Source organism: Juglans regia, chromosome 6 (genome assembly GCF_001411555.2).
Source record: "Juglans regia cultivar Chandler chromosome 6, Walnut 2.0, whole genome shotgun sequence".
NCBI classification, from domain to species: domain Eukaryota; kingdom Viridiplantae; phylum Streptophyta; class Magnoliopsida; order Fagales; family Juglandaceae; genus Juglans; species Juglans regia.
Genome location: NC_049906.1, coordinates 28,692,846 through 28,719,919, shown reverse-complemented (window position 1 = coordinate 28,719,919; position 27,074 = coordinate 28,692,846). Strand labels below are relative to the sequence as shown.

Below are 27,074 nucleotides of genomic sequence, written 5' to 3'. Positions count from 1 at the left end.
CTGAAGATTTTGTGTACTATAAAATTCCGTCCCTCTTAACTTTCCTTTCACGGCAAAGCAAAGTCTAGTTGTGTTTGTTTTCACATGTTTTTTTTGGGTTCAAAAGAATTTTCCTTGTGGAAAGATTTTTTGGCATTTTGCCCCCCTTTTTGTATGATTGTCTTTTTCTTTACTTATTTGGTGAGAACAAAGAAAACAACCGTTTTGGATTAGAGTTCAGTATAATTTTAAATTATATTTAATATTTAAATATTAAAATTTTAAATTATTAAATTTATCTCAATTTAAAACTTTTTTATATGTAAGATATACAATATTTTTCAATTCAACATCTCTTTACACATTAAATTTACAACATTTTTCAACTTTTCATAAATATATATAAATTCATCTTAACATTCAAACATATATAAACTTATCTTAAGTGGATTTTACAAAACTCACTACACCATCTCAATCCACTACTCTATTTATAAATAATTCAATTCATCTCATCTCATCATTACAATTTTTACAAATTCTCGCACAAAATATAATAAACAATTCAATTTTTTTTCAAATCTTAAAACAATAATAATATTAAAAAATAATATTCTAATAATATTTTATTTAACTCGTATAAAATTATCTCATCTCATCTCACTATCTAAACTAGTCATTACTTCATTTTGTTTCCTCTCTTTTAACTAATATATATGGTATAGGAAGCTTTGAAAAGGTACGAGACAATAAAAAATAAATGTTTTAGATACTGTTTGAATAATTAGTTTAAACGAGATGAATTGACATGAAAGTTGAATAAAATATTATTAAAATATTATTTTTTAATATTATTATTATTTTGATATTTGAAAAAGTTGAACTATATATTATATTTTATGTAGAAATTTAAAAAAATTGTATTAATAAGATCAGATCAGATCAGATCAGATGAAACACTTTTCATATTCAAACCAAGCCTAAAGTCACAAAAGTAAATTTACAAATTAATAAGAGTTAATGTAATACGTTAAATTGTAAAATTACTTTTATATAAATTAAATATAACGAATCATATAAAATCATGTCAATTTATAAGTTTACTTTATGAAATCTATTTGTAACTATAGTATTTTTCTAAAAAAAAAATGATAAATTTACCTGCATTTAAATAGTGCAATGAACAGTAACACTTGTGAGTAATTTGTTTTCCTTTTTGTGATTTTGATCATACCTATAGCATGACCCGAATAATTAATGGGGTTTCATTCTCGTGTTTTGAAATCATAAATTCAAAACCAATCTTAAATAATATTTCATTGTTTTGGTCATCAATAATTTATAGATAAATTAAGTAAATTATTTTATTTTCAAATTATATCGTCGTGGTCTTTTGCAATTTGCATCATCACACATCGCAAAACTACAAGGTAATCCAACTCATGATGATAGGGTGAATTGGTCCAAATTGATGATTACAAGTTGATTGGTCCAAGCTACTTAATTATTCTCTCCATCAACTACAAACTCTATATATATATGGTATGGGAAGCTTCTCTAATTGAGTAATGTTATATACTAAGTTTTTATGACATGAAAATTTAATGTCGTATGTTTAAAAAATAATTTAATTTTTTTAAATTTAATGCTAATTTTAAGTTTTTTTATCTAATTATTATTTAATTATTACAATTTTTCTAAACTTTTAAATAAAAGATAATTCAACTTTTTTAAATATTTAGATAAAAATTATATTTTAACAATATTTAAACTTTATAATATTTGTATTCAATTTTTTTTTTCTCTCGTTTTCCAAAACTTCATAAAATATTTTAATTAAAATGATTTCCAACTCACGAGTCATCTCACTCCAACTCAAATATCACACTATTATTCACAAATTATCTAAATCTATCTCATTTTAATTCACTATCCAAACCAGTCCTAAAATTATTTTTCGATATTTGAGATTTTTTGTTTTAAAAATTGCATCATCTTAATTTTGAGAATTGTTTTTCAAATAGCAAAACCATGTCACCTTAATTTCACTCATAGACCTTCTAGGGTCAACATGTCTATAGTAAGTAGTTCAATGTCAACATCTCTTATGATAAAAATAAAAAATAAATTAAATTTCAAACTAAGCAATAAAAAAAATATATATAGAAAGATGACGGCTCAACCCGCAATATGTTGTTAAAGTCATTGTAATGATATAATCCATACGTGGTTTAGATCGAGTTTGATTTGTCAAATGATACTTTGATGTTGCACTTGGCTAGGCTTGAAAAGTGAGATTCCAAAACTTTTTATAAATTCATTTCTAAAATTCATTTAAATATAAAATATTTTTTAATTTTAAGTTTTATCTAATCATTATAAATTTTTTAAACTCTCAAACAAAACACAAAACATAATAATATTTTTTAAAATTTCAAAATAAAAATTATATTCAAACAATTTTATAACTTTGTGGTATTTTTATTCAAATTTGACTCTCTCACTTTTCAAAATCTAATAAAATATCTTAATTCAAATCATCTTACAACTATTCACAGATATATTAAAATATTATAGCAAAAATGTTATTTAGCATCCCACACGACACACCAACATGTGATTTGTTATTTTTGTCATTCTATTTGAACACACATATTTATACATTAATATATGCTTGTTTAAATAAATAAAAAAATAAAAATGATAAATCACATGTTAGTGTGTGATATAGAAAATAATAAGTAGAATTTCAAATTGACATTTTGATAACAAAATTTGGTATTTAAAAATTGAGAAATGATATTTACAGTCATGAAATACATATATATTGTATAATTTTTTTAAAAAAATGAATAAATACAAAATCGACATGATAAAATATTAATTTTTTTTAATAATAAATTACATTCTTTTACAAAAAAAATTACACCAAGTTTGCACACTGATCACACGACTGTATCTAAATTAATCTTTACAACTTCCATTAAGAGCATTGGCATTGGATTAGTTAAATGTCTTTTCATTTTCAAATTTAGCAAACATCATCCATATTTGCTCTACATTGAATTAGCTAAATTGTTTTCATCCAAACTATAAGCTATAGTAAATCTATTATTCTTTTCAAATATGAAAAGAATTATAACAAGTCTAAAAGTATTTTTTAAGATTATTATATTATAGATATGAGATTTTTATTTATATAAGATTTTACTATCTATATACATATGAGATTATTATATTATAGAAATGAATATAATTTGTTGGAGATTATTAAAGATTATGAAAATAAAATAAAAATTAATAATAAAATATAAATAATAAAAAATAATAATATTTTATTATTATAAAAAGTGTAATGACTAATTTAATGTAAAATTTAAATTTTAAATGATTAGTTAAAGGTAAAAAAATTATTTATTAATTAAAATTTAAAAAATAAAATAATCAATCTAATATTAATGCTCTAATAAGTTTAGACAGTACGTGCTTCTACTTTCCACCAAAAAGATATGTGCGGGGTCACGTTTTTGCGTAACAAGCAACGTGATTAATCTCGATCAAAGAGTAAAAAAACACCACCTAAATTGAACGAGTGAGTCCGGGGACACACCAATGTCCAATGGCACTCAACCACGTAAGACTGTCCCACCATTTTTCCTTGGCCGTAAGCCCTTTGTTATGATTGAGTGGCTCGCTACGAATGGCCTTCGTGAGAGTTGGAGGTAACAGTCTGTCAGGGGATAAGTGAAGTGGAAGTTCAAAGAAAAGACAGCATGTCAACAAAGAAAGAAAGAGGTTGTCGACATTTGGACGTTACCATTTCCCAAACCGTGCTCGCAGTTTACGTACGGATGACACCTGTTAAGTTGTAGTAATAGTAATACGACTTTATTTTGCCCAAAAAAACAAAAAAGAAGTAATAATTTAGTTTCTTTTGCGTGTGAATATGTATAAATATGAGTGTACCTACGGCGCACATGCTCGGTTGGAGAATAAAAAATCCTAACCTTGTTTAGAAATTAATTCTAAGGTCTTGTATGTTAAATTGAATTGAAATGAAGTAAATTTTTTTTTTTATGAATAATAACAAGTTTAGATAGTGAAGTGAATTTTTTAGAATTTATCTAAAATGAGTTTAGACGTGTTTGAATGTTAAGATGAATTTAAATATATTTATAAGAAGTTAAAAAAAGTTATGGATTCTATATGTAAAGAGATGTTGAGTTGAGATAAGTTTAACGATTTAAGAATTATGTGTTTAGATGTTAGATTCAACTTAAAATTAGACTGAAATGAGTTGATCTCAGTTCAATTCAACTTCCCAACTGGGCCTTAAAAGAAATGTTATTGGTACAAATTTTTTTATAAAAATAAAATAAAATAATTTTATATGATACGTTAGATGTAAATTATAATAAAAATAATTTTATAATTCAATGTAGCAAATCAAATTATGTTAATTTATGAATTTACTTTTATAAAATTTATTTATTTGTATTTATCTAATTAGAATACATGCGTGATGTGAAATTTATCATTTATTGTTTGGCCTTAAAAGAACATTGGCATCCTTTCTTGAGGATTATTAAGGGAGAAATATTTATATAAGGGAGATATATCATAGATTTCTAGAAAGAGAAACCAATTAACTTTGAAATTATGATAATACTTCATTTACTTTTTTTATTGCTTGAGATTAAGATTAATTTTTGTTTTTGCCAAAATTAAAAAGACATTATCATGTGTTTGATAGTGAAAAGTCTATAATTTTGAAAAAAAAAATATAAAGTAAATTTAAAACATGTTGTATATTGTATTTGTGAAAATATGTAGGTAGAATAAGAGATTAGAGTAATGTTACTATACCGCCTTATTTTGTCTAATTATTTTGACCGCTCATGTATTTAATTTTTTTTAATTTTTTTTTACTTACTAATTAAGGAATTAACTATTCGTGTATTGATTTTTTTTAAAAAGATATTTAAATATGTTAAAAAAATATAAAAAAATAAAAAGTAAAATTTATACTAGTGGGCACGTCCAGTGGTCAAAACTGGACGACACATTAACACTACCCTAAGAGATTATTTGTATTTTGTATTTGAATTTATGAAAGTGAGTAGGTATAATTAAAAAAAGTTGTATTCATAAAAATATTTGTGAGAGTTATTTTTTGTATATAACTTTTGTGAAAGTTGCTTTTTATTATTTCTGCACTTTTTTAACAGAAATTTAAGTGAATGATTAAATGAATTCTTTAGAAATATAATATCTTGTATGCTTAAAATATGTTTCAATTATAGTGAAAAAGGTTTTAAAATGTTTGAAACTCAAGATTTCTGTTTAATTTTCAATCAAAGTCAAAATTGTTGACATGACAATAAAAATAATAATAATAATAAAAAAAAAACTTAAAAACTTAAAAGAAAAAATGTCCTTCACGACTACTATCTCACGGCTCCTTCACCGTGCATGTCCCCCCATCAGAGGGGAAATCTCTCCTTCACGCATGCAGTGAAAACGTTCCCTCCCTTCCACGTGTACGGTGTACCACGTGGTCGCATAGTTTTTTTTTTTTTTCATTTTTTTAATGTAATTAGACACGTGTATTAGTTTTTTTTTTTTTTTAAATAAAGAAAGTGAAAGATGGTTGGGACAAAGGTCTCCTTTCTCTTTAAATTGGGTCAGGCTTTGGTGGGAAGGAGAGGATGTTTCCCCTGAAGCCTGATGCGTTTGAATCGAGGGACTTTCTCGGAAGGGCATCGATGGATCCTCCACCATTTCATTATTATTATTATTATTATTATTATTATTTTATTTTGTTTGTTTTAATTTGGAAAACTTTTAAATTTCTCGTTTTCTAATATTTTTCTTCCATTTAATGAAATTTCTATTTTCAATTCAACGTTTTTGTTATTATTTTAATAAAAGATTGCTTTTTTTTTTTTTTTAAATATAGATTTAAATGGTATTTGTAATGTTTATAAAATTTTATAATAGACTGGAGGTATAGGTGTTAAGTGTAAGCTATTGGTTGGTTTTAAAATAGAAAAGGAGATGGAGAAGAGAAAACGAGGGAGAGAGATTTTGAGGATTACATATTTTCTATTGTCAACTATTACATCAGTTACAAGAAGATCAAATTTAGCTAACTTATGAGCAACTATATTAGCTTCTCTTCTTACATAATTTGTGGATCATCTTTATCTTTTGTTTTCGCAGATGAGATGAGATGAGTTGAGATTAAAGTTAAAATTTGAATAAAGTATTGTTAGAATATATTTTTTAATATTATTTTTGTTTTAGAATTTGAAAAAATTGAATTATTTATTTTATTTTATATTAAAAGTTGTGAAAGTTATAATTATTAGATAAGATGAAATGAGATATTTTCTAAAAATAAACGAGACCCGATTGCTTGAATAACTTGCTGTGGGTCACCCTCAAATATTATATTTTTAAGACCCAGTTCCAGACCAAACAAGGTAGCTTGAAGAGCACTATTTGCTTCTACCAGTAGGGGATTAGGAAACAAAGATCTTGTCATGCTCATAATAGCTACAACTTTGCCTTCCTAGTTCCTGACTATAATACCAATACCAATGCTGCCTTGGTTCTTATCTATGGTAATGTCCCAATTAATCTTGAAAGAATCTGAGGGAGGAGGCTCCCACTTTTGAACTATGTGGCTAGAAGGAGCAGGATTGCTGGGCCTTTTAGTCTTACTTTCCTTCAGCTGCTGCAGCGCTTCAATAGATGGATGAAGAACTTCATTTGGATGTTTGAACTCACCTTGAAAAACAAAAATATTCATTCTCTACCAAATCTTCTAGCTACCATTGCTACCTCCTCCACCACTTCTTTCTCAAAGTCAGCACATGTTCTTGCAAACAACTCTAGAAAAGACTTCTGCCAGCAGACACTCTTTTGGATTTGTTTGGAATATTGGCACCAAATATCTCGTGAAGCAGGACAAGACCATAGAGCATGAACCACTGATTCCTCCCTCTCACAACAAATGGGACAATTTGGTTTTTTCAACACCTACCTCTTAAACAAGTTCTGATTAGCGGGCAAACCATCCTGATAAGCTCTCCACAAAAATACTCTTATCAATTGGGAATATGTTCATCTTCCATATGTCAGATCACATTGTGCTTCAAAACAAAGGACATGAAGATTGACCTTTAGCTTCTGCTTGCAGTTCTTTATGAAAATGGTAGGCACTCCTCACAGTGAATTGACCATTTGAAATACCTTTCCACATTAATTTATTAGGTCTATTCGAGCAGCTTATATGAATCTTCATAATAATCTCAGCTTCCCCTTTAGAAAAAAATATCTGCAATCATTGAGGCTCTCCAGTGATTAGTATCAGGATCAATAAGTTCATGAACTTTAGCATATTCATCCAATAATGTCACTGCACTTTGAATTTTAAGGGAAATGGGTTTTGGAATCCATTTGTCCTTTCAATATGGACTTCTTTTCCATTTCCTATTCTCCACATTGTACCCTTCTCTAATAATGACTAAGTTGTAAGTATACTCCTCCAAATAAAGGAAGGTCTGCTGCCAAGTTTAGCTTGAAAAAAGGGAATCTTTGGAAAGTATTTCAGTTTTAAAACTTGTGAAGCTGTCGAGTGAGAGGCTTGAATCAATATCCAACATTGCTTGGCTAACATAGCCAAGTTAAAAGTTTCCAACCTTGCTTGCCCCGTCAATTGTACTTGAATACATCACATATGTTCCTATTTAATATGAATGAGGCTAGAGAAATAATAGAAATATACTAATTAATTTACATAATAAACTAAATATGGTATAGAATAAATCATATTGCCCCATATATTAAAATATTATGAATATATTCTAAGTATGATAATATTCTAACAATAACAAATTTGCACTATATCTACACTCCCAAATGATTAGAGAAAGATCTCGATCATTTTTCCTTTTCTTTTTTGCAATTAAAGCAAATTAGAAATATAAAAGGAGGGGATGGAGTGCCTGGTATAGACTGTGAGTAAAACTAAAACAAAAGCACAATAAACAACTCATATTCTTCGGCTTAACCAAAGAGACGATCGAACCATACATCATCCACATTGCATAATTTGATTTATAAAATTCAAATTTATAAATTTATCTTTTAAATCAAATTATGTTATATAGATAATATGTGGTGTAAAGACATTCAAATATAATTATTCTCGATAAAAAAATGATTTGATGTAATCCAACTATCAAATTAATCAATTGTTTGCGGTTGGAGGCAACAACTAGTAAGAAAATCATTGTGATAGTCTTCTTAGCACGTTTTGTTTGAGATTTTCCATTTTCACTACTTTCATATTCTATTTTAGGAAAATATCGCGATGACTGTGGAGCTCACGTGCCAATGAAGGTAGCACATGACTCCAAGTCAAATGGCGATGGGCTTAGTTCATTTGTTAAATTGATGTTTGAGAAGTGCTGTGGTGCAATGCGTTTATGGTTTTGTCTACTTTCATAAAACTTCTTAATTTATCTCGTATAATTTAATTATTATATTTTTTTAAAATTTTTATACAAAATAAAATAAACAATTCAACATTTTTAAATTCTAAATATTCAACTTTTTTTTTTAGAGAAAAAGGGACAGTGGGTTCCCGATCATTTTCCTTGATTACAGTGAAGTAGCTTTAAGGGTCCGTTTGACAAATGAATTACTCTAAAGTATTCTCCAATATTTTATTCTTGAATATCACTCAAATACAAAATATTTTTCAATTTCAAATATTCGAATTTTTCATCTAATCATTACCTAATCTTTATAACTTTTCTAAACTACCAAGTAAAACACAAAAAATAATATATTTTTTTCAAATTTCAAAATAAAAATAGTATTAAAAAATTATATTTAAACAATTTTTTAATTTTATAATATATTTGTTCAATTTTTTCTCTCTATTTTGCCAAAACTCAATAAAAAATATTGATTCAAACTATTTCATAACTATTCATAAATATACTGAAATATTCTAAATATCGGCGTAAATTTACAAAACACATTTCTTTATTCAACATACAAAAGTTGTGGGCTGAGAAATTTATTTTCTTGGCAATTTTCAATTCAAAACTCATGTTTGCCTAAAGGTGGAAGCACCAAAAAACTTGTATATTTGGTGTTGTTACCAATGAATTCATACATACAAAATCTAATAAGTTAAGGCGTTAACGACTTGTTTCGCTCATTGATCACCGAGCTCGGTCTCTTGCAGCATGAGGTGGAGGCTTAGGATTGATGAAACACTTATATTGTCTAAGTCAGTTTGTTGATCTTTAGAGATTTTTTTTTGTATGAGCGAACGTAAGTCATATTCTAACTTGAGATTTGGTTTTTATACCTTATGCTGAGATGGTTCCCGTATCTCATATCAGATGTACGCGTCTTTTGTGCCTTTAACAAGGTGTGGCTTCCTCGGGTTGTGTCCTAAGTGATAGGATGGTGAGGGCGGCCGCATTTCGTGCGTTATGTCAAGAACAAGAATGAAGAATCCTCACCAAGATCTCTGTCCACGTTCTGTATTTGACCCCTTAATGCTGCTTGGTTCCGCTATTACGCTCACGTACAGGATCGTGTCAGTGAAAATGTCGTCCCATCTTTCCATGTCGACTCCCTTCTGTGCTGGCCTTGTGCCTCCTTATTGACCTGACTCGTGGGCCGACTATGCTTAGGTCGTTAGGCCTCCTGAAACGAGTTAGGCTCAGCTTGGTGGGGGTGTAAACACCACTTCCACTAAGATTGTTGGTGGTGATGCTACTTTGATACACCATACAAAGAACTAGGGAGCTTTCCTATCACTAACATAGCAATAAAGGAAAGCAGTGGAAGACAAGATTGTCTTTCAAAAGAAGAAAAACATAAATCATCATAAAAGGAAGGAAATAAATTTAGTTCCTACCAACCACTTGCTGGGACCTGTGTGACCAATCGCCTTTCAAAAGAAAAACATTCAAGTAACCTTGAAAAGTCATAAATACAGGAGCAAAATGCTTTTACATAATGTTTAATTTGGCCTTCTGCCACCCAAAGCAAACCAAACCAAGCAAAAGGGCATATGAAGCAAGTGATCTTCCCGGCCGTGAAGAGTAGCACCATCTTCCCAACATAAGAAACTGCTGCCAGCTTTGTTGAAGCCTGTATTTGCATTGAGATTTTGACAGACAAAATTGGAAGACGGGGGTAGAGGGCATTCTGCCTTAGCCAAAGCCAAAATCCATTTTGAAAGCATGTTATTTACAACATTGATCTATACAGATACCCCAAAAATTGAAAAACCCAAGCCTACATCCATTTTAAGGACATCTAGAAGAATTGCTGGAGCCACTGACAGTTTAGAGCATCCTTCTGTAAGCCATCCTTCAATTCCTTAACTTGTTGGAGGGCCTCCTTCAAATCCATTTTCTCTAACGGGAGATCAGAGAACTCTTTCAAAAACCGGTGAGCTCGTGCAGCACCTTTAGATATCTCATCAGGATCACTCTCCCTCTTTCGTTTTGATCCCACCTGTGGATCACAAAAACAGAATTAAATGTAAAAAGAGGCAAATAAACTATTCTTTAGGCCAATTTATTTGTTATTAAGAAATTGGTACTTGTTTTCAGAGAGAGGTACTTTTGAAGGGAACTTTGAGCTGGCATCCAAAGTTAAGAAAATCACTCCATTACAACTACAAGTTCCCAATTTTTAAAAAATGACCGAATATTTCAACTTTTACCTAAAAAGACATTTTTTTCTTCAGAAGCTACAGTTATCACACCAGAAAAGATGATTGAAGAAATTCTATTATGTTTCTTCAGTTAGCAAGAGAAATCGATCTCTTTACACCTTATATTTTTCCTGTTACCTCAAGGTGAAATGTGCAGCAATAACAACTTCGATCACAATTTGTAAAAGAGAAATGATAGTTGCAGTCGTGAGTGCATAAGCGGCGTACAATCACTTTAAAAAAAATGAATAAATATGGAACTCACATGAAAAAAATTAATTTTTTAATAGTGGATCCCACTCTTTTTCAAAATGACTGCACAGCGCTTGCGCACTTCACGACTGCATGTAACATTACTCTTTGTAAAATATAGGAGTATCAAATATTCGAAATCTAAGTTTATACCAAGTATTATTATCATATATATATTTTTTTATCATCACAAGTGTTATTATCATGTTTATACCAAGTTGATTGAAGAAAGCTTAGCTCTCTCTCTGCCCTTGTTAAAAAAAAAAAAACAACAGATAAAGAAAAAGTGTTTTCAGAAGACTCATTCACTATAGACTTTCCCTTGTTAACACGAAGTCTTTCTATTCATTCTTGCCATGAGCACTGAAAGATCATTACAGATCGCACCTCTTCTTGAGCATTGCTTGGAATGATTGCAGCAGGCGAGAAATCTTCCAATTCAGCTGCCTTCTCTCTAGCAAGGGCAACAACACTTGCAGGAAAGTTTGCGAATTCTGCAACATGAATTCCAAAACTTTGATCACAAGCCCCTGGCTCAACCTGGAGAGCATGGTCAAATTAAGGGTTTGAGTGGATACAGTTTTCCTCAACAAGTATACAAAGAATGAATAGCATACAAATAAGCATGGGACGTAGATGGAACCACCATCTCCAATCTTCACATAAAGGAACCTGGAAATGCCAGAAAATAGTAGGAAAAAAAGGCAAAAAACATCTGATATATATATATATATATATATATGACAAATGACTTGCTTTTCAACAGAAATTTCTGAAGTGAATTTAAGAATACCCTTGAAAATGATTATTCCAACACATTTTATCATCCTTGACAACTTGAAGCCAACACACCAGGTTACTAAATACTTATAATTCTTAATTCACAAAAGGTTGGTGGAATATTTTATCTGCCTTAAGATGATTATAAGCCTCATGGGTATGACTCGCAGCAATCATCCCCAGCTTGAAATTTATCATAACTTAAATTGCTATACAGAAAAGGCAAAAGAAACTGTGTTTCAGTTTATCTTTGTCATGAATCTGTTCCCATTCAACTAATTAGAACTAACTACAGAGATGATCTGCCTGCTCCCCTACTTGAAGAGCAGTTCCTTTCAGCACTTAAATGCTCCTTTTTGTTAGAAAAATCCCTCCTTCCATCCTCATTTTCTTGGTTTTTAAGAACTTAAATCAATCCAAATCTACCACATTAAGCCTTTATGCAAAGAACAAAATTGGCACTTCAAAAGTTAAAAAGAAGAGTCCTGCAAAATAACCAAAATATTTTTGGAGTGTGCCTCTACCTTATACAGCATAGTCAGCTTGCGACTTGATGAGTCAATGTGGGCACTAACATGATAGTTTGCCACACCAACAGTTTGCTTCTTATGTGGCCCATGATCAGGACTTTCGTGAGCTAACGCAGTCAGTTCATGAAAGTGGGTTGCAAACAGAGTAGGTGCCTTGATCACTTCAACAAGATGCTCACAGATGGCCCAAGCTAAACCTGAGCACCAGAGAAAAGACTTTTGATAATTACATGGCCTAAATAAAACTAAATCCATACTTCAACTAAAATGATCGGATAAAACAGCTATATCATCATTCGGCAACAAGCCTAGCAAGAGAGCCGTGTCTTCAAATTACCATTCTTAATATTACTATTTAAACATGAACAAATATTAAGCATCTAGAGTTCTGAATCCTGGCTCTTAGGATGAAAACTTCCTAGAGCGTATGCATGGTAGTGATACATGAATACTTAAAATGGAATGTCCCCCAAGAAAAGTAGTCTCTTCACAACAAAATAAAACATAACCTGCGACACATTGATGGTCTGCAACAAAGAAAAAAGAAATTAAACTAAGCAACGGGAGTGTGCATTAACTATATATCTAGTGGGGCAGTTCTTTTCAATGGTCTGCCAGATGAGCCTCACATGACTTAGTACGCTGGATGTTTCAAGTGCCAGTGTCATTGATATTTTATTTACTCTTGAATAGATCTGAAAATGGATGTCTAGTTTGGCCTGTTCGTGCATCTTAGTTTTTATGAGCACTGCATGTTCATTGATATCTTATTTTATAGACAATATAAAAGTATAAAGTTAACTTGAATATCACCCAGCAAGAATGAGTAATGCACACTAACCATCTCCACGCACTTCCACAATATTGATGAAGTAAAAAGATTCACAGTTTTACATGTATCCCACAACAAATATAAATTTTTCAGCAAAAGGTTGTTTTTTAATTTAGAAACTGAACAAATATGCCTACAGAGGTATCCATTATTTCAAAGATTAGACAGCTGGGAAAATAATTAGTGCAAAATAAAAGTCAAAAGTAAATTTCTTTTAAGACAAAATTACAGTAAAAAACTACCAAGCTGCGTTAGGTGTGAAAATTTCACTAAAGACTCATTGATAACCTCATTTAGTACTGAAAATAGATATTTCAGCATTATATCATTTTCTAGTGTATTTCACACCTATAACTTCATTTTTTTTTTTCCTTTCGCAACCATGAAAAAAATCAGTCCTGCTTTATGAGATACCTGGATAAGGTTGATGCTAGGGGTGTAAACTCAAACCGGAAAACCGGACCGGACCAGACCGAACCGGACCGGTCCGGAACCGGTTTTTAAAACGTAAAAACCGGCCGGTTCCGGTTCCGGAATTTTTTGGACCGGACCGAACCGGACCGGACCGGTTGATTAAAAAAAATAAAAAATAATATTTTTATATATAAATTTTATACAAAATATTTTATATATATTAAATATTAATATATATAAGTTTTATATATAATGTATAATTATAAATTTTTATGTGAAATTTTATATATAACATATATATTCATATATGAAATAATTTCTTATTATAATTTATAAATTATTACATAAAATGTTAATACTAAATCACTAAAAGTTTATAACTAATATTAATATATAACTTATAACTATACCAATAGTCTAATATTAATACTATTATATAGTCTAATATATTAATAAAAGTATAAAACAGTTTTTTTTAAATCAATTTTTTTTTTTTTTTATAAACAAATTTTTAATGACAAATTGTAAAATTTACATTTAAAAAAAACAGGAAAACCGGACCGGACCGGACCGGAAGCCGGTAAAACCGGAAGTACCGGTTTAGGAGGGTAACCGGTGCGTAATCGGTTTTGAAAAATACAAAACCGGTACATACCGGTTCGGTCCTAGATTTTATCCAAAACCGGACCGGACCAGACCAGTTACACCCCTAGTTGATGCAACCAAGACTATGGCCATGAGTCAACAAAAACTAGACGCAACATCAACACAAGGTTCTCAACTATACGCAGTATATATTTCTTTTCTTGGATAAGTGAAAATTATATGCAGTTATTATATTTCTAATTATTCTCGAAAGTGGTCTCCTAGAACAATAAGCAGGGTTATCCGCCTACAAAAAAAAAGCAGGGTTATTCAATCTTATTCTGGAATGTTCTCGTGACTATAATTTAAATGAAGAGCAATAATATCGAGATAGGGAAACATATAACAATCAAATTTCTTCAAGAGTGATACCAACCAAATCCATCATAAGTTGATGTCCCACGGCCCAACTCATCAATGATTATCAATGACTTATCTGTTGCTCCTTTCAATATTGATGCAGTTTCAAGCATTTCTTGCATAAACGTAGAAACTCCACGTAACTACAAAGAAAAAGACCACACTTGCTTAAACTTCTACAACAAGGAGGAAATGCCAAATTCTCTGCAAGACAAACAAGAAATATTTTCGACTGATAGAAATTGGTCCAGAGATTGTGTAACAGATGTGTGGCCACAAGACGGTCATTACCTGGGAAATAGTGTAGGAATAAAAAATAAAATAAAGATGCTTAATGAATAGTATCGTATGAAATAACTATATATCTAAATGCATTGAAAAGTATTATGCAATAAAATGGTTACAACAGAGGTACTGCTCCAAGCATATTCACAAGACCGGCCTATTTCTTATAACAATTTTGTCTCAATCCATAGGCCAAACATATCAAAATTTAAATGACCTGATTGGCTACATTTAGAGGGATTGTTAGGGTTAGGATTCAAAACAGGATTCTTTTTTTATTTTTTATTTTTTATTTTTTTTATTGCAAAAAAACCAGATTAACTTGATAGAAATAGAGAAAACATACGTTTCATGAATTATTATAGAGAAATTTGGTGAAAATCAAAGTATTTGAGGAGTGAGGATACTTTTAGGGTTAATAGAATTTTAGGATTTTAATATATATAGGTTATTTTAGTATTTTAGGTTTTAATTACAAAGTACGTGCTTAATTAGAGATTTATGAAAATTACTTGCCTATTTTATAGGTGATTGACTTTGTGCTAGAAATATCAGGAAGCATTACGAGGTAAGCAGCTTAATCACAAAATTATGATTATCATATGTTAGCTAATTAGATATTTTTTTGATAAGTAATAATCTTTATTGATGTGAATGAAATTAGGCAATGCCCAAGTACACAGGAAATATACTAAGTGAGACACCTAATTACATTCTAGTAGGCTAGAAAGAAAATAAAAACTCATGAACATTCCCTCCCTTCAAAGGTATTCCACCCCTTATGAATTTCCACATGCTTACGCTGTAAGATCCCATACCCTCCTTAGAGCACCATCCCCCCCACACACAACCATTCTTATGATCAATAACCTCTCTCCACAGCGAGTTCCCTTCTATATGGTACTTCCACAACCACTTCCCTAAGAGTGCCTTGTTAAATACACACAAATTTCGCACCCCTAACCCCCCATTCGCCAATGGACAGCTCAACCTTTGCCAACTCACAAGGTGAGGTTTGGATTCCTCCCTCCATTCCACCCCACAAAAAAGCTCTAAACAACTTTTTTAACCGGTTTGCCACACCCATCGGTAATGGAAATAGAGAAAGATAGTAAGTGGGAAGATTGGAAAGAGTGCTTTTGATAAGGGTTAATCTCCCCCCTTTTGATAGATATAGCCCCTTCTAGCCTGAAAGTCGTTGCTCAACCTTCTCTACCACTCCATCCCAAATACTCTTTGCTTTGAAAGACGCCCCCAAGGGGAGTCTAAGACATTTCATAGGGAGAGGCAATTTTACAACCTAGTAACTCCACTAAAGAGGCTATATTATTCACCTCCCACACTGGAACCAACTCCGACTTCCCCAAGTTCACATTGAGTCCCGAAACAGCTTCGAAACACAACAAAACTGCCCTTAAGGCTTGAATGGCTTGAATCTGGCCACTGACAGCATCACAAAAACTGAGCGTATCATCTGCAAAAAGTAAGTGAGAAATGGAGCTGGTATTACTATGCTGCCTACTGAAAAACCAGCAAGAAATCCCCCCCTAACAGCAGCCTCCACCATACGACTCAATGCCTCCATTACAATAACAAAAAGGAAAGGAGATAGCAGGTCCCCTTGTCTCAAACCCCTGGAAGATCGAAAAAAACTACAAGGTCTTCCATTGACTAGGATCGAGAACCGAGCGGTTGAGATGCATTGTTTAATCCATTTACACCATCTATCCCCGAAACCACATCTTCTAAGCATATAAAGGAGAAAATCCTAACACACATGGTCATAAGCTTTTTCCATGTCGAGCTTGCAAAGAACTCCCGGGATGCCCTCTCTCAACCGACTATCCAAGTACTCATTTGCTATCAACACTGAATCCAGGATTTGCCGACCCCTTACAAATGCATTTTGAGGATTGGAAATGAGTTTGTCCATGACCAAACTCATATGATTAGCTAACACCTTTGATATGATTTTATATATCCCACCTACCAAACTAATAGGCCGGAAGTCTTTCAATTCATATGCACCGACTATTTTCAGAATGAGCAATGAAAGTGGCGTTTAGTGACTTCTCAAATTTTTGACTAGTATGAAAAGCATGAAAAACCTACATCACTTCCTCCTTCACTATGTCCCAACTCTCTTAAAAGAAAGCCATAGAGAAGCCATCCGGACCCGGGGCTTTGTCTCTGCACATACTTTTCACCACGAGATGCACCTCCTCTTCATCAAATGGCCTCTCCAACCAACCTGCTACGTCCAAATCCAGCTAAGCAAAGAGTAAACCATCTAGTTTGGGATGCCATTCTTCTTTTTCAGCAAGGAGATCCTCATACTACTGCACTATGCGGTCTTGGATTTCTTCGGAAGAATGTAACACATTTGAACCGGAATGGAGGACTTCAATAGCATTGTTGCGCCTATGTGAATTAGCCACCTTGTGAAAGAACTTAGTACATTTATCCCGCTCCTTCAACCAAAGTGCCCTTGATTTTTGCCTCAAAGATATTTCTTCCGACAACAAAACTTTCTCAATTTCGGTCACCACCACTTTCTTCCGTAATAAAGAATCCGCATTAACTACCCCTTCCTCCAAAACCTGCAACTCATCCCAAAGGATATTTTTCTGCACTTCCGTATGTCCAAATTCTTCTTCATTCCACTTATTCAAATCATACTTAAGGGCTTTAAGTTTACCCGCCACTATGAAACTAGGGGTACCCTCAAAAGAATAATTGTCCCACCAAGCCCTTACCTTATCCGCAAATCCTTCAACTTCCAACCACATATTCTCAAATTTGAAAGAACGTCTACCCCCACGAATACCACCACAATCAAGCAAAATTGGGAAATGATCGAAGCAAACACGTGGCAGCCTTTTCTGACATAGGTCCGGAAATTGTCTCCCAAGAAGAGGAGACTAGAAATCTATCCAGCCAGGACCCCCCTCGGCTATTGGACCAAGTGTAGGCCCCACCAACCAGCGGAAGATCCACAAGATTCAGATCAAAGATCAACTCTGAAAAGGCTGCCATTGCCCCTGACGACGTAGAGGCCCCTGCCCTCTCACTAGGGAACCGAACAATATTAAAATCTCCGCAAAAAACCTAGGGTAAATCCCATAAGGAATGAAGATCCGCCAATTCCTCCCACAAAAAGCTTCTATCTCTATCTACATTGGGCCCATACACACCCGCTAATGCCCACATCCACCCATCCTCAATGTTCCTAAAAGATACAGCCATTGAGAATAGCCCCATGCAATCCTCGACCATCTCCACCACTCTCTTATCCCACATCACCAACACACCTCCCGAAGCCCCCGATGAAGCTAAATAACACCACCACTCTCAATGTTTATGTACCACGCATGCCATGACATTTGCATGTCATTCATCATAATTCAGGATTATGTTTAACTCTGCATTTTATAGTTATTTATGTATTATGCATGTAATACATCTCACATTGCATAAGACAAGCTACTTCCTGTGTACTCGGGCTTTGCCTATTATATTGTGCTTAATAAAGTTTTTACTTATCAAAAAAAAAAAAACACCGCATAAGACAAGCAAGTTTTTACAAGACAAGTATAAGATACATATTAAGATTAATCAGATGACCATTCAGATACATGGTACCAATGGAGTCAGGGTGGACGTGCAAGCCATGGACTCAAGTGTGGTCCACCACTTGTGGTCACAGGATGTGGGATCAATGCACAACCTTGCATACATGATTAAGTGTGTTGGTCAGTCAGATCAGACAGATAAGTAAGATAATTCAGTTAAGTTAGATAAATTAGATAATTCAAGATAAGTCATACATGTCATATGCATATGTATGAACAATCATGATTTTAAATTCTAAGCATGAAATGTTTTATGAAAAATCCTACGTTTATTACATTTGTGTTATAATGAGTTTCTTACCGAGTCATCAATTTATTTTAGTTTTATTTCATGTTTTTAAACCACCTCAAGTCAGAATATTTATGAAGGTGGAGCTGCTGGACGGGACTTGGTCCATGGAGGTGTGACAAAGGCCTAGATCATGCACAAAGCTTTTAAGTTATTTTTAGAGTACAAAGTTTGAGAAATTTAAATAAATGCTTCCGTGTAGATTCTTTTATATTTTCAGTATTTTTAATAAAGAATGATTTTATTTATTATATAGAATGATTTTATTTATTATATAGAATGATTTTATTTATTATATAGAATCTTTGTATCTGGCGCAATTATAAGAAAATATTTTAAAGTCAAGTTTAGTAGTAGTACTCCGGTTCCCAAGATTTCTAAAAGCAACTTTATTCTTAACCACGGGGAACGGGGTGTTACAAAATGATTGTTAACAACGCTGCTAATGTTAAAAAATTAGTCCATAATTGAATTGCTTTTTCTATTGATATGGCACCTTATGATGAGTATGGATGTTAAAAATGAGTAATGTAAAGATTTCGTCTTGAATTACAGTAATACGTAAAATTACGTTTCCCCTTTTAGCTGGCAATGAGTGAGAGTATCATAAACAGACTGCAATGAATCCCATGAAAGAGAAAAAATTCTATGTCCTTAGTGACTATTTTCTTGTATTTAATTGTAGAAGCAGAGAATGCAAATGCATTACAAACTGAGAGCATGAAAGAGGAAATGTATCACTTTGTTCAGGGCCACCGGCCACCTAGAAATCACTTATGAGTTTGATTGATGGGTATGTGCGTGCTTAATTGTTCAATGTTTTAAAAGTTGTACCAACGCTGCCGCCTCAATAATTTTTAAATTCACCACAAAACCCTATGATTGATGAAAAATAATATAGAAACCAAAGAATTCAAGTTCTAAAAAGTACCCCATCTTCTGAGGTTCATTAGTGAGCCTTTATCAGAAAAGCTCTAGTGGCGGAGTATAAAACACTAGGATAAGAACAGGGTGGCAGATCAGAATGATAAATAGCATGAATACCATCCATGTGGAATCACTTTATTATACTACTTTAAGGGGGTACCCAGAAAACGCTGCTGAACACACCTGGCAGTCACCAGCGCCCACACGAGCAAAAATGCAATCACGAACAGAAATGCTAGCTTTGACACATGGAACAAAGGAACCAACTTGTGCCATTAGAACATTCACGCCGACCTGCAAGTGTAAATTATACATAGATAGAAAATCAAACCCATATAAATCTTAACTAGTAATTACAGAGTTTGTGGTGACAAGAAAGTTTGTTGTTGGTGACTATAACGGATAGAAGTGCTCGTTATGTTGAAATCAAACAAAATCAAATGTGTGATAATTAGAATAGATAGAGGAGTTCAATATGATGATATTTATATGTCTATCAAGGAATCAATCCCTTAAATGGTAAGCATTAACAAATCATCGATAAAACACAAAATTAGGGTCTTATAGGTAAATGGGCTGGAGCAATAACATGGTAGCTATTTACTTGCAACTGGTAGGGAAGAAGCACATATTGAACAATCAATCTCACCTGCCGAATGAATGTGGATTTTCCACCCATGTTCGGCCCGGTAATTATTTGGAACCAACTTTTCCCCCTGACCTGATTTGAAAGGAATCCCAAAAGGCAAAAATTAACGTTTTTATTTAAGAGAGTAGAAAAAAGAATTGTTTTTTCTATTATCTTATACAAACTCACCAGTTTACAATCATTTGGTATAAAATTCACCCAGTCTTGAGCCTCCACACAAGGGTGTCTACTCCCTTCCAAGACAATATCTCCCTCATCCTATCATAGTCAATTAAAATCTAACAGTGATGAAGTTAACTTGTCTAAAAAGAATAATAAAAATGATTTCACTTATCAAGGAAATCAAAAGCTGAAAATAACTAGTAACTAATTACCGATGGAATGATGTCTGGTCTTGTGTAAGGAGTAGGACAGCTACAAGCCAAATCAGCAAAACTTAGTAAGACATCCAACTCAGAAAGCATCCCTGCTAAAGAACCAAACACCTGTAGGGAGGAAGTTCTATCAATCTAGAACACGAGTCCAGAAGAAGCAACAGGAATAATGAAGTACAACTACCTCAGAGAATGTTGCTGTAGTTCGAACTACACGGTCAACCAGATCTTTCTGACAACTCTTGTATTCCTCAAGCTTCCTTTGATATTGGTCACCCAGCTTTTTGAGTCTTGTATTGGTAAATCTAACTCCATCCTTTCGGGTTTCAAGGACAATAAATTGAGTGGTGAGCTTTTTCCTTATTTTTGGCTCCTCCTTCTTCGTAATTCTAAAAACATGTCCAAATTGAGAGCCCTTATCTAACTTTAAAGCTTTATCTAGGGCCAGGTCAAGATCATTTGCAGTTTGTTTATGCAAATTATGTATTTGGTGCTCCAGTGACTCTTGTTCTTCTTTCAATGCAGACAGTGTAGTATCATAACTTGGAGAAATCATGTATTCCCCATTCTCAAGTTGATCAAGGTCAACAGAAGTTTCTACAAGTGCAATGAACTTATTCAGGTGCTCATCATCAGTCCATAACTCGAGGGGATCTAAATACCTGTCCTTGATCAGTTTGGAAAACTGTCCCTCATAACCTTCCAGGGCACTTTTAATATAGGGAAGTCTTATACATGACTGCATCCAGAAGATATGAAGAAAATTAAAAACAGAAGCACTTTCAACTACAAGATACAAACTTGTGACTGAACAAGTAACAGTCTGTAAAGGACAGCAAATAAGCTGGCACTTAATACTACTGCAAGGAGGCATCACGGTAAATTTAACAACAAAAATATGCAGAACAAAGCATTCTATAGCTTGCAAACCACTGAACAAAAGAGGAAATATTTCATGATCACCAAAACTATTTTACCACTATCCTTTCATTATGAGCTCAGATTGGATCACAACAGGGCCCGTACAATTAACAAATGAAAGTAAAAGGTTAAAGAAAAAGTGTAAGAGAAAATTAATAGAAACAAACCAAGTATTAGGTTTTCCATGAAAAGTTTGTCTAAGAGAAAATTAATACAAACAAACCAAGTATTAGGATTTCCATGAAAAATTTTAGTCAGTTTGAGCAAAAAAGACAAACAGATTTTAGCATGTTATAGCAAATACAAATACTAAACACCCAAACCAACAACACCTGGATGCTTCTAAATCTACAAAATAATAAGATATAATCTACCTGATAAAGTTTCACAATATGCTGCAAACCAGCTCTTTTCTTCTCAAGATTGTGCACTAGCCGCTCAACATCTGAAATTCTTTTCAGGTGTTGTCTCAGATCTTGGCGAAGTGCAGTATCCTCCACAAATGCTTGTACCAAATCCAGTCTGGAGTTGATCTCCTTTATGTCTAATAAAGGCTGCTTTAGCCACATGTGCAATAATCGCTTTCCCATTCCAGCAGTACAAGTTCTATTCATGAGACCAAACAAACTAAAATTTTTGTTTGCATCTGTTTTGCTTTCCAGGACATTCAGTGCCCTCATAGCAGCAGAATCTAACCTCATGTAGCTATCAAGATTGTACCTACAGATAGTATAATTTTCATAATTGCTCTCATCTGCAAGTAATTCGGCATAAGACAGTAATGCCCCCAATGCACCAGGTGCAAATTCAAATGCAGAAACTAAATCTCGAACCGCTTCTTTAGAACCTTTGACGAGCCTCCCAAGATCCACTTCTAAGTCCCTTGCTTTGAACTCAGTTTTCTTCCTCTCGGTTAACATCACACCACACCTACTCAAAGCATCATGCAAGTTCCTGATATCACTGGATTTGCCACTCTCAATAGGCAAGAGGCATTCCTTACAACCAAGAGCAACCAAAGCTGACTCCAAATTTGTAAAGTGGCTATCATCAAGAAATTCAGCCACCCCAAGTACTCTCTTAGTCAGATCAATGTAACCTAAGCCAATAGTGCACCCATTTTCACGGAAGGTAGGTGATAGTGCAACCACAACAGGGGAATCCTGCATCTCATTGTTGGCAAACAAAACATCTTCAAAGCTGCTGAGATTTCCAGGAGTTCCACTTTTCACCAATCTCCAATTTGAACCACTGCCCTCATAGAGTTCAAGAGTATGGTCTGTTCTCTCCAGGAGAAGATCACGGGAAATTGTTTCAAACATGTTTTTACTAATGCTAACACTTGAAAGGGCATCAGATCCGCTACCCAATTGTCGCAAGGAAGTAGTAGTATGATAGTAGGTCTTTGCAATAAACGTTGCATTTTCACCATGAGCAGTATAGTAGTCCTGATTTATTTACTCAAACACATATAATTGACAACCAAATAATGAAGAGCAATTATAAGAAATTGGGGCAACTCTGTTGAACTTAAAATGCAAAGTGGATCTATCAAAAGATAAATACCAAATACAGAAATAAGAATGTAAGAAGAGTTTGGCACAAGTGGCCAGACTCCAAACAGCATACTTATATTAACATACATCTAAGAATACATTTGAAATACTATTTCATTCAAAATGAAAATCTCGATAGAGTAGAGTAAGCCCAAAACAAGCTATGTAAGAAACAGAAAGCACAGTGGAGGCACATTTTGGTGCTGGGGGAGGAAGGGGGAGTGTTCCCCCATTATCTTCCGAATTTTTTAAACAATTCAGAATGAAGGGTTTAATTTGAGCAGCAACCTAGAATAGTCTAAAGATACTCATACCCCAACCCTAAGTAAAATAAGAGTTGTCCCACCCACCCCGCCCCATCAAAAAAAGGATTAAGTCTTCCTATTATTGTTTAATAACAAGGATTTCCATAAGCAAACAAATGCAAAATAAGTCAAAACCACCCAAATATGGCAAGTGCTGATATATATCTTCAAGGAGATAAAAAAAAAAAAAAAAACATAATTGATAACCTCTCATATGCATATTTATAAATATTTTGTATTGACTAGATATATTCAACTAAACCCAACACGCTGTGGTACCAACTATGTACTAATGAATAAACAAATGCATAAGAAAATATATGGGGGAAACGGTACTCAGTTTAAAAATATGTGGTTAATGGCTGAAGGTTTTCTGGACAAGGTAAAACAATGGTGGTCGTCATACAGTTCTCACAGCTATCCTAGTTTTATTTTGGCTATCAAGCTGAAAACTTTAAAAAGATGGAATGATGAGGATTTTGGTCACATCAAGAAAAGGATACGTCTCCTTTTGAATGATTTACAAGGCATTGATGTGTCGTAAAAAGAGAGGCATTTATCAAAAGCGGAGAAGTTATGAAAGGGGGAGATTATCAGTGATGTGTAGAGGGTTACCTGTTGGAAGAGGTGATCTGTCGACTTAATTGGAGAAATGATAGCATTGAATCTAGGGGAGATCTTAATGGTAGATAACTTAAGGAAAAAAATGTTGCAAGAACTGTCTAGTATTCTTTGTTTGGTTGACAACGCTAGGGAAATCTTAAAGGCAGATAACTTAAGGAAAAAAATGGTGCAATAACTGTCTAGTGTTGCATGCGTACAGAGGGTGGAGAATGAATCAATCTCTTTTGATTCACTGTAAAGTGGATGAGGATCTATGCGCATTGATATTTCGCATGTTCTGGATTGATTTTTTCGTGCCTTGATGGTTGGTGAACTTGTTGCCATGGTCCCATTAGTGGTCATAGCAATTTTGAGGCTTGGAAGATTGTCTCATTCTGTCTGATGTGGCGTATTTGGCAGGAACACAATGCTCGTAGATTTGAAGATGACAAGAAGGAAATAGAAGTAACAGCCCTTATGTTCAATTTTGAGGCTTGGAAGATTGTCTCATTCTGTCTGATGTGGCGTATTTGGCGGGAACACAATGCTCGTAGATTTGAAGATGACAAGAAGGAAATAGAAGTAACAGCCCTTATGTTCAACTCTCTTTATGTATGGATGGTGGAGGACAAAAGGCTTTGCTTCTATAGCTGTCTAGAATTGATAGAATTGTGTTCTTCATCCTTATAGTTGTGTGCTCCCCATTGTATACTTTCAATAAACATGGTTGCAGCCCTTTGCGCTTGAATAAAATTTGCTTTAGGTATAAAAGACAGTATTTTGACTTAGATAATCCCTAAAGATGCATGCATGTACATGGCAGATAAAGAAAGTTAGACGATACTTTTATTTAACCGACGGTTACACTCATAACATACAGAAACAAAGAATACAAACATGTTTCTTTCAAAGAGATACATGTGGATATTGCCTATCTCCTATAGCACTAAGCAACAGTATCAGATTTCCCCAGCCCTAAAGCTTGTTCGATGATATTTCAAAATTTTGCTTTGGAAATTTGGAGGATGAAAACACAGTTGAAAATAAACTTGCAAGAATATTGAAAGTAATTATCCCTTCATTTTACGGGTTACTTCAGAAACTCACTAAATGCAGGATGTATACAAGAAGAAAAGCTGATCTCTTAAGATCCACTGACCACCTCATATGAGTCACGGCTATAATATCATGGAGATGCTTTGAAAACTCAATAAATATTTATCTTTAGAGAAATGATATTTGCAGTCAATGTGTGCTTTGAAAACTCATATGAGTCACGGCTATAATATCATGGAGATGCTTTGAAAACTCAATAAATATTTATCCTTAGAGAAATGATATTTGCAGTCAGGGTGTGCAAGCCTCGCGCACTCCATTTGAAAAAAGTGAGCAAATCTAGGACCCACATGAAAAAATGATTTTTTTAATAGTATCTAGCATTACTCTTATCCTTATGGCTAGAGGGCAAAATATCAGTTATAATAATAAAAACAGACATTGATAGGTAACAACCACAGTGCCCTCCAGAAAATACGGGAAAAAAGTTTAGAATTTGAACTGACCCTGCGATCAAAGAACCGTACAGCCCTTGGGTCCTGCAATAAAAAAGGCAAAATAAATTTGGAATTATTAATCACCATTTATATCTACCCTCTTCTTGGTAAGCAAAAGAAAGGTGTAGGCAAGGAAATTGATCTAACACTCCTACTTCTGGTTGAATTTGGTATCATATTATGAAACTAAACAAGTAAGGGCAAAGAATGATAGGGTGAAGCCCCCTCGAGAATGATTGTGCATCACCCATTTCTTTGCGTTTATGTAGCATTTTTGAACAACTTAAAACTGTTCAATACAGTCAAGTGATCACTTCTGAGAGGAAAAAGATTGAAAACATAAACTTGATTTTCTCAAAGAAAAATATTCTTTAGTTTTCTCTACTTATATATGCAATGTTATATGCCTTCAAAAATCAGCCAAGATTTTAATCATTTGATTTCAGTAGTTCATGCAAAATGTGAAATATTTGGATCCTTAATATTAGTATGTTTATGTAAAGGACTTGGATCATTGAGATGGCTGCAAAAAGGGGTTATACACACCCCTATTATAGTTTATCCAAATACAGAAAAAAAAGAGAAAAAAAATACTAATCCTAAATAAGCCAAACATGCAGAATCACAGTCAATCCTTTTATCTATTTTCCTTTTCATTCTCTACATATCCTAAGCAACAGAGAGCCAACCCCCAGTATCTGTTCAGTATCTAATCAGAATTGAGCTTTGACACGAAATAAAAGTTAAAAAAAAATGACGCCCAAGTTTCCTTTCCTTCTCTTTTTGCCCCATTTTCCCACCAACGAAACCCTTGAGACTTACATGTGGTAAGGTCTTGAAGAATGAGAGAAACCCTTGAGCTTGCCTAGCATCTGCCAACAACACATCAAATTTATTGATTAAAAACAATCATCACGAAGATTCATCAATGAGAAAAAACACCCAAAAAACTAAAATAAAATCAGACAAAATTAGTTGCAAAAAAAGAGGAATCAATGAACAAAAGCTAGGGTTTTCTCCCCTTCAACTTATACCTAGTTTGAGCTCAGGAAGCTTGTTCTGCTCCTCAAAATTCTCGACCATTGCAGTTGTCTTAGGGTTCCCTTTCTTTCTTCTTCAGGCTTGCTAATTCATGTTATGGACTTCCTGAGTAGTGGTAGTATATATCTATGGCCGAGATGGCGGGAAAGAAATTGGCGGGTATTTTGGGGGCGCGTGCAGTACACTCACTACGAGCTTATGTACAACTCGGGTCACTATTGGGCCGTAACGGGCCGCCCAAGTCTCCTATATAACTCGGGCCTTTCTTAATTTATCTTGGGGCCAGAGCCCTACCATGTTCTTTGAAGAGATTCATGATTGTGATCCACTCGGAATTTTTCCCAATTTAAGGTGAGATTTATAGGGAAATCATGTGTCTGTTGGAGTATTA

General features: G+C 33.4%; 1 protein-coding gene across 1 annotated transcript; it reads right to left on the bottom strand.

Moving 5' to 3' along the window:
* Nucleotides 1-9,969: 9,969 nt before the first annotated feature.
* Nucleotides 9,970-26,834, bottom strand: LOC109012023 (DNA mismatch repair protein MSH2). The gene is made up of 13 exons (XM_035691047.1): nt 26,677-26,834; nt 26,465-26,514; nt 25,652-25,684; nt 22,000-23,073; nt 20,889-21,443; nt 20,705-20,815; nt 20,499-20,588; nt 20,331-20,402; nt 19,865-19,975; nt 14,565-14,691; nt 12,292-12,494; nt 11,375-11,527; nt 9,970-10,533 (listed from the first exon to the last, which is right to left on the bottom strand). Exons 1-13 carry the CDS (start codon nt 26,723-26,725, stop codon nt 10,333-10,335), a joined length of 2,829 nt encoding a protein of 942 aa, XP_035546940.1. The 5' UTR covers nt 26,726-26,834; the 3' UTR covers nt 9,970-10,332.
* Between the last annotated feature and the right edge of the window lie 240 nt (nt 26,835-27,074).